Source organism: Dipodomys ordii, unplaced genomic scaffold (genome assembly GCF_000151885.1).
Source record: "Dipodomys ordii isolate 6190 unplaced genomic scaffold, Dord_2.0 Scaffold19, whole genome shotgun sequence".
NCBI classification, from domain to species: domain Eukaryota; kingdom Metazoa; phylum Chordata; class Mammalia; order Rodentia; family Heteromyidae; genus Dipodomys; species Dipodomys ordii.
This window is the reverse complement of record NW_012267235.1, coordinates 1,188,459-1,199,557: the sequence shown is the minus strand read 5'-3', so window position 1 is coordinate 1,199,557 and position 11,099 is coordinate 1,188,459. Positions and strand designations below refer to the sequence as shown.

At 40.0% G+C, this 11,099-nt stretch overlaps 1 protein-coding gene across 2 annotated transcripts in view; it reads right to left on the bottom strand.

Moving 5' to 3' along the window:
• Window positions 1-11,099, bottom strand: part of Acaca (acetyl-CoA carboxylase alpha) — a 243,975-nt gene that overhangs the window by 191,379 nt on the left and 41,497 nt on the right. For both annotated transcript variants that reach the window (XM_013013338.1, XM_013013339.1), the window contains exons 5-8: window positions 9,382-9,520; window positions 3,123-3,232; window positions 2,335-2,416; window positions 737-835 (exon numbers count right to left, since the gene is read on the bottom strand). In XM_013013338.1, the coding sequence (XP_012868792.1) occupies window positions 737-835; window positions 2,335-2,416; window positions 3,123-3,232; window positions 9,382-9,520 (430 nt within the window). The remainder of the gene's footprint in view (window positions 1-736; window positions 836-2,334; window positions 2,417-3,122; window positions 3,233-9,381; window positions 9,521-11,099) is intronic.

Sequence of the window (11,099 nt, the reverse complement as noted above, 5' to 3'; positions counted from 1 at the left end):
GGTCGTGGGGCCTGAACTCTGGGCCTGGGCACTGTCCCTCAGCTCTTCAGCTCAAGGCTAATGCTCTACCACTTGAGCCACACCTCCACTTCTTGCTTTTTTCTTTTTGCTTATGTGGTACTAAGGAATCGAACCCAGGGCCTCCTGCATGCAAGGCAAGGGCTCTACCACTGAGCCACCTTCCCAGCCCTATCCTGATGTTTTCTATACTTCAGATACAAACAAGAGCTGGGTACCAGTGGCTGATGCCTGTAATCCTAGCTGCTCAAGAGTCTGAGATCTGAGTATCGAGGTTCAAAACCAGCCTGGGCAGTAAAGTCCATGAGACTCTTATCTCCAATTAAACCAGAAAACCAGAAGTGGCGCTGTGGTTCAAGTGGTAGAGCACTCGCTTTGAGCTGAAGAGCTCAGGGACAGTGCTCAGGCCCAGAGTTCAAGACCCATAACTGACAAAAAAAAAAAAAAAATACAAACAAGAAGCAAGACACTGGTGGCTTGGGCCTATAATCCTCACTACTCAGGAGACAGAGATCTGAGAATCATGGTTTGCAGCAAGAAATTCTACAAGACTCATATCCCTACTTAATCATCAAAAAAGCCAGAAGTTGAACTATGACTCTAGTCGTACAACATAGCTTTGAGCAACAAAGCTCAGGGACAGTACCGCAGGCCAAATTTCAGTACCAGAATCAGCACCCTCCAAAATAAACCAAGATACAAACAAATCATTTCTTACCACTGCCACTCCATGGAAGTGTTGGGATACCTGCAGTCTGAGCTACTATAGAAGATGCAATCTTATCCCCCAAAGCCCACATCGCCTGGCTTGGAGGACCTAAAAACAAAATAGAAAAAGAACCATAACATTTTTTGCCTCATTTCTGACACATATATTTTGCTTTATTATTATTTTTGTATTTCTCTTGGGTTCCTCCCCCTCACATATCATAAAGATCATAAACTTGATTATGAGGACTATTATTTTGACTACCTTTGTACCTTTTATAGAACTTAATCATAGTAAGATTTGCACACAAATAAGAGAGCTCAAAATGTAGAATGTTATTCTAAACTGCTGAAAAATCTAATTTTATCAACCTTCATTATCCACTTTTACAAATTAACAAGTCTAAAATATCCTAAAAATAAGGACAGTGAAATTTGGGGTCCAAGTTTCAAATATTATATTATTTATCTTAAGGGAACCCAAAGAAGGGATTTATCTTTAATAATATTTACTAAGGACAATCAGAACTGAGAAACAATTTCAGCCATATAACCTTCATTTTTCTTTTTCTGCCATTATGAAAGCAAGAAGTCAAAAGAAATAACTATTATCTATAGCAACATAAACTACAGGCTTAACTGCAAAGGTACTGATTCATATTTATGAGCACACTGCTAGAATATCTTTAGTTATCTTCACTATTTAAAAAAGAGCTGGGGGCTGGGAAAGTGGCTCAGTGGTAGAGTGCTTGCCTTGTATGCATGAGGTCCTGGGTTCGATTCCTCAGCACCACATAAGCAAAAAGAAAAAAAAAGCCGGAAGTGGTGCTGTGGCTCAAGTGGTAGAGTGCTAGCCTTGAGCTGAAGAGCTGAGGGACAGCACCCAGGCCCAGAGTTCAGGCTCCACAACTGGACCAAAAAAAAAAAGAGCTGGGAATGTGGCTCAGTGGTAGAGTGCTTGCCTGGCATGCATGAAGCCCTGGGTTCAATTCCTCAGTACCACATAAACAGAAAAGGCCAGAAGTAGTGCTGTGGCTCAAATGGTAGAGTATTATCCTTGAGCAAAAGCAGCTCAGGGACAGTTCCCAGGCCCTGAGTTCAAGCCCCAGGCCTGGCAAAAAAAAAAAAAGAGGCCTTTCCTCTACCTGGTTTCTATAGGCTAACAGCAAAGTTTTCAAAAGGCTAATGTTTCAGAAACTAGTCTTTTTCCCATCTCAAATAAAAGGATTTGGATAGAAAACACTCAAGATGAAAAATTAGATAAGGAAAGTGTAAAAAGCATAGGGAAAAAAGAAAAGGGTTACTCTGAGAATTGCTGATTTAAAAAGAGAACCCAAAGCTGAGTGCTGGTTGCTCACACTTGGGATCCTCGCTACTCAGAAAGCTGAGATCTGAGGATCATGATACAATGCCAGCCTGGGCAGGAAAGTCCATGAGAACCATAACTGCAATTAATCACCAGAAAACTAGAAGTAGAGCTGTGGCTCCAAGTGGTAGAACACCAGCCTTGAGCAGAAAAGGTCAGGGAGAAAGCCCAGGCCCTGAGCTCAAACCCCAAAACAAAGGGGGGGCGGGAAAGAGAAAGAGAGAAACAACATAAAGGTTTACCCATGAATGCGATGCCATTTTTCAAGAGTAGTTCTGGAAGTTTAGGATTCTCAGAAGCATGACCCCAACCAGCCCACACTGCCTACAAAGAACACAATATGATTCAATTTTAAAAGTTATACCCTAAACCATAAACTGCTTTGTCTCTGGCCCCACTACAAAGTACAATAGTTCCACAGCAGACCAATGGCAAATTCAGCTTCCATGCTTGTTTTTGGAAAACTTTCTTCAAAATAACAATAAGCAGTTCATTGTCGTAAAACCTCTGAAGAAGTCAAGACCAAAAGTCAGAAACCAAGAGGCCTTGATGCTCTTCAGGAGATTCTCCTGGACTTTCATCTGGGCTCTAGAGAGCTCTTTCTGGAAATACTGTCCCACCTTTGTATCTAGTGGTGGCACTGACACATAAGTATAGATTTTTTCCTCTCTTCGGACTCTAAGGTATTTACATTTCCTAACAAATATGATAAGGGAGAAACAACCTACTTACAATATACTGATATATTCTAGGCTAAGAATATTCTCTAGAAAATAGTTAACTTTTACATACTTGTGATGGCACAGAGGTGAGATATTTAGAATTTTAAAAAATCTCAAGACCCTTCTAGACCTTCTATTTATACTGCATTTTCCTTATTTTTAATCACTCCTTTCTTTTTATCTTTGTCTGGTTTAAATACCCCATAGAAAAGCATTTAAGAATTTTCAAAAAAGACACTTTACCTGAAAGTTAACAGGCTTGTACCTAACTATAAAATACTGAATTTGCTTTAAAAGGGCTCTCTTACTTGCACCGGGATCCGTTTGGCAATATCAAGAATTAATTCTACATTTGCATAGTTGTTGTTGTTTGGTCCTCCAGGCACTGGCACATAGTGATCTGCCATCTTGATGTATTCTGAAAAATCAAGTAGATAAATAAAGAACATGTGATTTGACTTCACAAATATAATAGCATAGCAAAACTATGTAAAAGGACCATCAAAAGTAGCCCCTGAACAAACATGAACAGGGTAATTCCTTTTACCATTTACTTGTAATGAGTTTGTCATTATATATAACATACTCCTATGAGAATCCAATGGTTCCTTAACATTTCATTTTAAAGTGTCAAGTACCATGTAAGTATTAGCATGTTTCTTATTTAATCTTCAGAATAACTGAGTAACATAGGAACTATTATTCTGTCTGCTTTATACATGAGTGAAGTTATATAACATGTGCAGGGTTCTGCAATCAGTGTGTAGGGCCTAGGTACAGGTTTGGGCTTGCTTGAAACCTTTGTTCATAGCTATTGCTCTGTCCTGCCTTTCTGTTATTCGCTGACATCACCCTACTATGAGCAAGGATGGAAGGAAGAAGCACATTTGTAGTGTTAGGCTTAGTACCCACTACCATTAGTACTAAAGTAATTGAGTTTAACAAATTGTTAAGCACAGTGCCCAAAGCCACACAACTAATTGGCAGCACAGTCAGGATTTTGAGCTAAGACTGAATTTAATCTTCTGCTTGTTCTACTTTATCACAGTGTCTCTACACCAAATTCCTGGAGGAAAGATCCTGCCTTTTAGTTAATTCAGACTATAAAGGTAGAAGGGGTAGCTCAGCTAATTTTCTTCTTAAAGATCCTATAAGGATGTTTAGCTAGGATTTGGGGGGGAAAGTTCTAAACTAAGGACCAATAGCAACCATTTCAGGATGACCAATTTAGGTTTAATGTGAAGAACTTCCTAGCAATCACCAAAATTATCCACAGGGCGAATGCATCATAAGATAATGAACTGTCTGACAATAGAAGAGTTCAGGAACAACCTTTTATGCTCTGTGTGTGTGTGTGTCTGTGTGTGTCTGTGTGTGTGTGTGTGTGTGTGTCTGTGTAATAGAAGAGTTCAGGAACAACCTTTTATGGTGTGTGTGTGTGTGTGTGTGTGTGTGTGTGTGTGTGCTTGAACTCACACTCTTGGTTATTAGCTTTTTTCACTCAAAGCTATCACTTGAACCACATCTCCATTTTTGCACACACACACACATACACACCGGGTCATGAGGCTTGAACTCAGGGCCTGGGTGCTGTCCCTGTCTTCTTTTGCTCAAGGCTAGCACTCTACCACTTTGAGCCACAGCTCCTCTTCTGGTTTCTGAGTGGTTAATTGGAGATAAGAGTCTCACGGACTTTCTTGCCTGGGCTGGCTTTGAACCTTGATACTCAGATCTCAGCCTCCTGAGTGGCTGGGATTACAGGCATGAGCCACCAGCATCTAGCAATTTTTTGGCTTTTTGCTGGTTAATTGGAGATAAGAGTCTCTCAGATTGGTCTACCCAACCTGGCTTTAAATCTTGGTCCTCAGATCTCAGTCTCCTGAATAGCAAGGATTATAGGCATGAACCTCCAGTACCCAGGAGAGCCTAATTTTTTTTTCTTCTTTTTTTTGGTACCAGTACTAGAGCTGAAACTCGGGGCCTAGGCATTACCCCTTAACTTTTTCCATCAATACCGATGCTTTACCACTTGAGCTACACCTCTACTTCCAGCTTTTGGCTGATTTAATTTAAAATAAGTCTCATGAACTTTCCTACCCTGGCTAGCTTCAAACCATGATCCTCAGATTTTAGAGTAGTTAGGATTACAGGCATGAGCTACTGGTACCTGGCTTTGCCTAATTTCTGTTACTTTTCTACTGTCTGCAAGTCCCTGGCTCCATGATAGAAGGGTAACACTGAACAAGATGCAGCATACCAATAAACTGACATGTTGAAGTGAAACCCCTCTGCACAACTACTTAAAGATAATAAAAAAAAATAATAACTTCAGCCAGACAATTGTATCTCATGCCTGTAATCCTAGCTATTCAAGATGCTGAGAACTGAGGATAGTGATTCCAAACCAGCCTGGGCAGGAAAGTTCGTGGGACTCTTATCTCCAATTAAACAACAAAAAGCCAGAAGTGGAGCTGTGGCTCAAGAGGTAGAGCACTAGCCTTGTGCAAAAAAGTTCAGGTATAGCATCTAAGCCCTAAGTTCAAGCCTAAGGACCAACATTTTAAAAAATAATAAAAAATTTTAAAAAGTTTCTCCTACAGGGCTGGGAAGGTGGCTCAGGTAGAGAGCTTGCCTTGCATGCTGGAGGCCCTGGGTTCGATTCCTCAGCACCACATAAGCAAAAAGAAAAAAGCCGGAAGTGGCGCTGTGGCTCAAGTGGTAGAGCACTAGCCTTGAGCTGAAGAGCTGAGGGACAGCGCCCAGGCCCAGAGTTCAGGCCCCACGACCAGACCCAAAAAAAAAAAAAGTTTCTCCTACATATAAAACCCTTCCTATTTCTTTGGCTCCTTCTCTCAGACTGTAAACATCCCCAAGTTTCTTTCATTCTAGAAAACAGTGCCAGACACAGTTCCCCTGCTGTCCCAGCCATTCAGAACACTAAGGCAAAAAGATCATTTGAGCCCCCAAAATTCCAAAACAGCCAGAGTAACATGGTGAGATTTCCATTATTTTTAAATTAATTTTTAAAAATCTTTCCATGATTCTGACTTCATTTTTAGTTACTGCTTTTTCCTCTTCCCTTTTCATCCAAAATTCTTAAAAACTAGTTCACACTGGCTATCTCTATCATCAATTCCTACATTCCTTAATATCCAATATTAGTTTATACAATCTTAGACTGTCCCATGGAAATTATTCCTCCAAAAGTTATCAATGATCCCTAACTGCTGGGTAAGTTTCTGGTCTTATTTTCTGGACTGGTGACATATTTATCCCTTCCTTATTGAAATGCATGTTGTTGTTGCTTTGGTCAGTAGTGGGGCTTGACCTCCAGGCCAGGGCACTGTTCCTGAGCTCTTTTTGCTCAAGGCTAGTACACTACCACTCTGAGCCACAGCTACACTTCTAGCTTTTTCTGTGATTAACTGGAGATAAAAAAAAGTGTCACAGACTTTTCTGCCCCTGCTAGTTCTGAACTGTGATCCTCATATCTCAGCCTTCTGGAGTAGCTAGGATTACAGGCATGAGCCATTGGCGCTGGGACTGAAATTCTCTTTTCTTTATGTTCTTCTTTGCTTGTTTCTGCTACTTCTTCATTTCTCAGTTTTGCTAACATAGTCTTTCCCAGTCTGTTGCATAGTCTTCCGTAAAACTTCATACTTAGTCCTCTTTATTTTCTATTTGTTCTTTTGGAGTGTAGTGTTAACTATACCACATATTTGTTAATAAGTTCCACAACTTTATCACTAATTCTTGTTATTTCTAAGTTCTAGAAGGACAAAACCAACTTTTTATAGGATATATAGTATTAGGATGTTCCATAAATACACCCAACTGAATCCATCTCCCCATTAACAAACCTTGCTTTTCTTGCTGTATCATCTATTTTAGTTGGTGATACTGCCATCTCTAGTCAATCAAGTTAGAAACCCAGCAGTGAACATTAGCTCTGTCCTTAGTTACCAAATCTTCCTATTTTTAACCTCTATCTTTCTATGTCATCCATTTCTTCTCTATTCTCATCTATCATATCACTTTCTTCCTTAAATGGATCTCTCAAGATACTAATAGACTTATTCATCTAAGTGTTTGGTTTTTCTTTCAAAAGAATCTATATTTTAAGAGATAAATATTGAAATACAATAATATGGTACATCTAAGATTTGCTTCAGGGGGCTGGGAAGGTGGCTCAGTGGTAGAGTGCTTGCCTTGCATGCATGAGGCCCTGGGTTCGATTCCTCAGCACCAGATGAAGAGCTGAGGGACAGCGCCCAGGCCCTGAGTTCAGGCCCCACGACCGGACCAAAAAAAAAAAAAAAAGATTTGCTTCAGAAAAACTGTGTGAAATGGCCATGAGTTGCTAATTGTTGGCACTAGATAAGTAGATGGGAAGGGGTTCATTAAACTCTTCTGTTTTTATAGTTTTTTTTTAAATAAAAAAAAGCTTATCCATTTTAAATGCAATACCTTTTATTTTTATTTTATTTTTATTTTTGGGGTCCATGGCCCTGAACTCTGGGCCTGGGCGCTGTCCCTCAGCGCCCTCTTCAGCTCAAGGCTAGCGCTCTACCACTTGAGCCACAGCGCCACTTCCGGCTTTTTGCTTTTTGCTTATGTGGTGCTGGGGAATCAAACCCAGGGCCTCATGCATGCAAGGCAAGCACTCTACCACTGAGCCACCTTCCCAGCCCCTGCAATACCTTTTATATGTAACATACACAAATAAAAATATACAGCCACATCCAATACACACCTAAACATATAAAGTCTGACCTTTAAGTATGGGAAACAAGGACGTTTTTAACAAGTACTTTATCAAACCCTGTACTTTAATAAGCCACCTGTAATTTCCAGAAAGCCACTTGTATCACACCCTCATGTTTACATATGCTGTTCTTCCTGCCTGGCACATACTTCAGTATCCTGTAATTTGTTCACTATTTCTTACTCATTCTAGGCCAGGCATAACCTTTTTCAGAAAGCCCTCTTAACTGTGTCTCCAAGAGCTAGCTGTTTCATTTCTATGTTCTCATAATCCTATAGTAACACTGAATGTTATTTTAGCACTTACCTGATTACATTGAAATTATTTGTTTCTTAGAGTAAGATCTTATCTTATTTAACTATGAGTCACTATGTTCATGGAATGAATGAATAAATAAATTGACAAGAGTACCAAGCAGAATGGATTTGGGGAAAAGAAACAACCTAGTTTATATTTATTAAAGATAATCTTATCTTTAAAATTGTTCAGAGCTGGAAAGGTGGCTCAGGGGGGAGCACTTGCCTTGAATGCATGAGGCCCTGGGTTCGATTCCTCAGCACCACATATGCAAAAAGATAAAAGCTGGAAGTGGCACTTTGGCTCAAGTGGTAGAGCACTAGCCTTGAGCTGAAGAGCTGAGGGACAGCGCCCAGGCCCAGTTCAGGCTCCACGACCAGACCACCCCCTCAAAAAGAAAAAGGAGAGAACTAAAACTGTTCAGTAAATAGATAGTATGATCATCCCTTTTCCTGATACAAAAATTGTAGCTCAGAGACATTAGAAAGTGATATAAATGATTGCACATGATAATGTCTAGTTTCTAATAAACGGATGACTTCATTTCCGAATAAGATGATATATCTAATACTCCTTAGGAATATTCTTAATCTACCTTTAGAGATTACACTTCAGTGATAAAAAGTATAAAGGCCGGGCGCCAGTGGCTCATGCCTGTAATACTAGCTACTCTGGAGGCTGAGATATGAGGATCACAGTTCAAAGCCAGCCCAGGCAGGAAAGTCCGTGAGACTCTTATCTCCAATAAACCACTAGAACACCAGAAGTGGCACTGTGGCTCAAGCAGTAGAGTGCTCACCTTGAGCTGAAGAGCGCAGGGACAGTGCCCAAGGCCAGAGTTCAAGCCCTATGACCGACCAAAAATAATAAAAAAAAAAAAGTATAGAGAAGACCAGCCACACATCTCAGCTATACTAATATTCTTTACAACTAGTCAAAGGACCATCTGTTTAGAGTATGCAGAAAAACATACTTAGCAAAAACCCCTTTGGAGCCAGTAGCTCTAAGAAACAATTTCAGTGTAATCAGGTAAATGCTGTAATAACATGTAGTGCTATAATAGGACTGTGAGAACATACATATGAAACATCTAGCTCTTTTTTTTTTTTTTGGTTGGTCATAAGGCTTGAACTCTGGGCCTGGGCGCTGTCCCTCAGCTCAACGCTAGCGCTCTACCACTTGAGCCACAGCACCACTTCCAGTTTTCTGGTGGTTAATTGGAGATAAGAGTCTCACAGACATTCCTGCCCAGGCTGACTTTAAACCATAATCCTCAGCTCTCAGCCTCCTCAGTAACTAGGGTTACAGGCATGAGCCACTGGCACCCAGCACTACAATCACACTTTTATATGCCTATTCTTAACACTATTTAAAGAGCAATTCTTTGCATAGCATTTCACTGGAAATCCTGGGTTTGGAAATCTTCTTAGTTAACATTCTCCCAATTACAGGCTGTTCCATTCAATATTTTATGTTCGGTGGCATATATAAAACTAATAACTCACCTGCATTGGCTTTAAGGTCTTCAGGTGTGACCATGACAACAAATCTGATTGCACGCTCATTTCGGAACATTTCATAAGACCACCGACGGATAGATCTCATGCATTTCACTGCAGCAATCCCATTGTTAGCTATAAGAACCTGGAAGGAAGGGAGATGGAAATTGAAAGAAAAGGCAAAAAAGAAAAGCAATGACAAAAGGAAAAAGATGAAAGAATTTTTGTTTATCTGTCTCTCTAAAAAGATCAAAACTTCAACCAGTAAACCTTGCTAGTTCAAACTGTTAGAAACTAGCTCCCACATGAACAAGCAGTATTTTTAAGTGTTTGCTAGGCAAATACTTTAATATATGCTAGCTAGAATGTTCCTTTCTAATTTATTTGATGAAGAAGAAAAAGTCATGATTATCAATACCCTGATACTCTGGTTTCTCTTCAGATTTTTTACCGATACACTGTTTGTGGACTATTCTATTATTGCTATTACATAGAGATAGCAGAAAACAAGCTTCAAAGAGATGATGCATTATTTAGTGGGGAATGGAGGAAGACTAAACTGTTTGGTGTCATGTAATCTTTTCTTACATTAATTTGTAGAGATAGACAGAAGGGTCACAAGAAAAAACTATAAGAATCAAGGGCTAAGAGCATGGTGCAAGTGCTATGGCTGAGTACTTGCCTAGCAAGTGTGAGGCCCAGTACTTCTGAAGGGGAGGGGGGCAGGGAGGGAAAGAGTAAATATGAAAGGAGAGAGGGAGGAAGGAAGGGAGGGAATGAGGAAAGGAGGGAGGGAGGGAATGAGAGAAGGAAGGAAAAAAGGAAGGGAGGGAGGGAGGGATGGTGGGAGGGAGGGAGGGAGGGAAGGAAGGAAAACAGTGAAAGAATCAAATGATTCTGAGTCTTCTCTGTAAATAAACCTTTCACCTCCTCACTTGTGTTTCAATCATGTCCCTAATAATAACATAGGCTAATACATACATAATTTACCTTAATTGAAAGACTAATAAGCCAGGTGCCAGTCAGTGGCTCATATTTATGGCTAGTTACTCAAGAGGCTACAAGCTAGCTATTCAAGTTACTCAAGAGGCTGAGATCTGAGGATGAAGGTTGGATAGTAAAGTCCATGAGATTCTTATCTCCAATTACCTAGAAAAAAGGCAGAAGTGGTACAGTACTAGCCTTGAGCAAAAAAGCTCGGGAACAGTGCCAGCTTCTAAGTTCAAGCCTCAGGTCTGGCAGAAAAAAAAAAAAAAAAGACTAATAGAAGGACACAGATATCAATGAAGCAATACTTTTAGGAGTAGGAATACTGGTCCCCATCCTTCAATCTTTTAATTACCATAAGCTACTTCAACCAAGTTATTCTCTCAGCTCTGACATAGTTTAGATAACAATGACACATTTCAAAATACATGGAAAATCTCTTCAAGTATTTCATGTTGTATAGTCCCTTGAAACATCTCAAACGCCTGGTAGAAGCCAGAAAGTCACAATGTATCCTATCCAACTGTTTAAGTCTAAAACTCTCCACTGCTTTAGTTCTAAGTCCAATGCTATCACATATTATCTTTTACCAGCACCCCATAAGTCAGTCAATTCTTTAAATACTCCTAGTCAGATCTATGCAGCCCCACTTGTAAAACCACAAAATCTTTCAAAAGGAACATTATGGGCACAGTTTCTTCTCCTTAATCATGTATAACTAATTGATTAGCAATAAA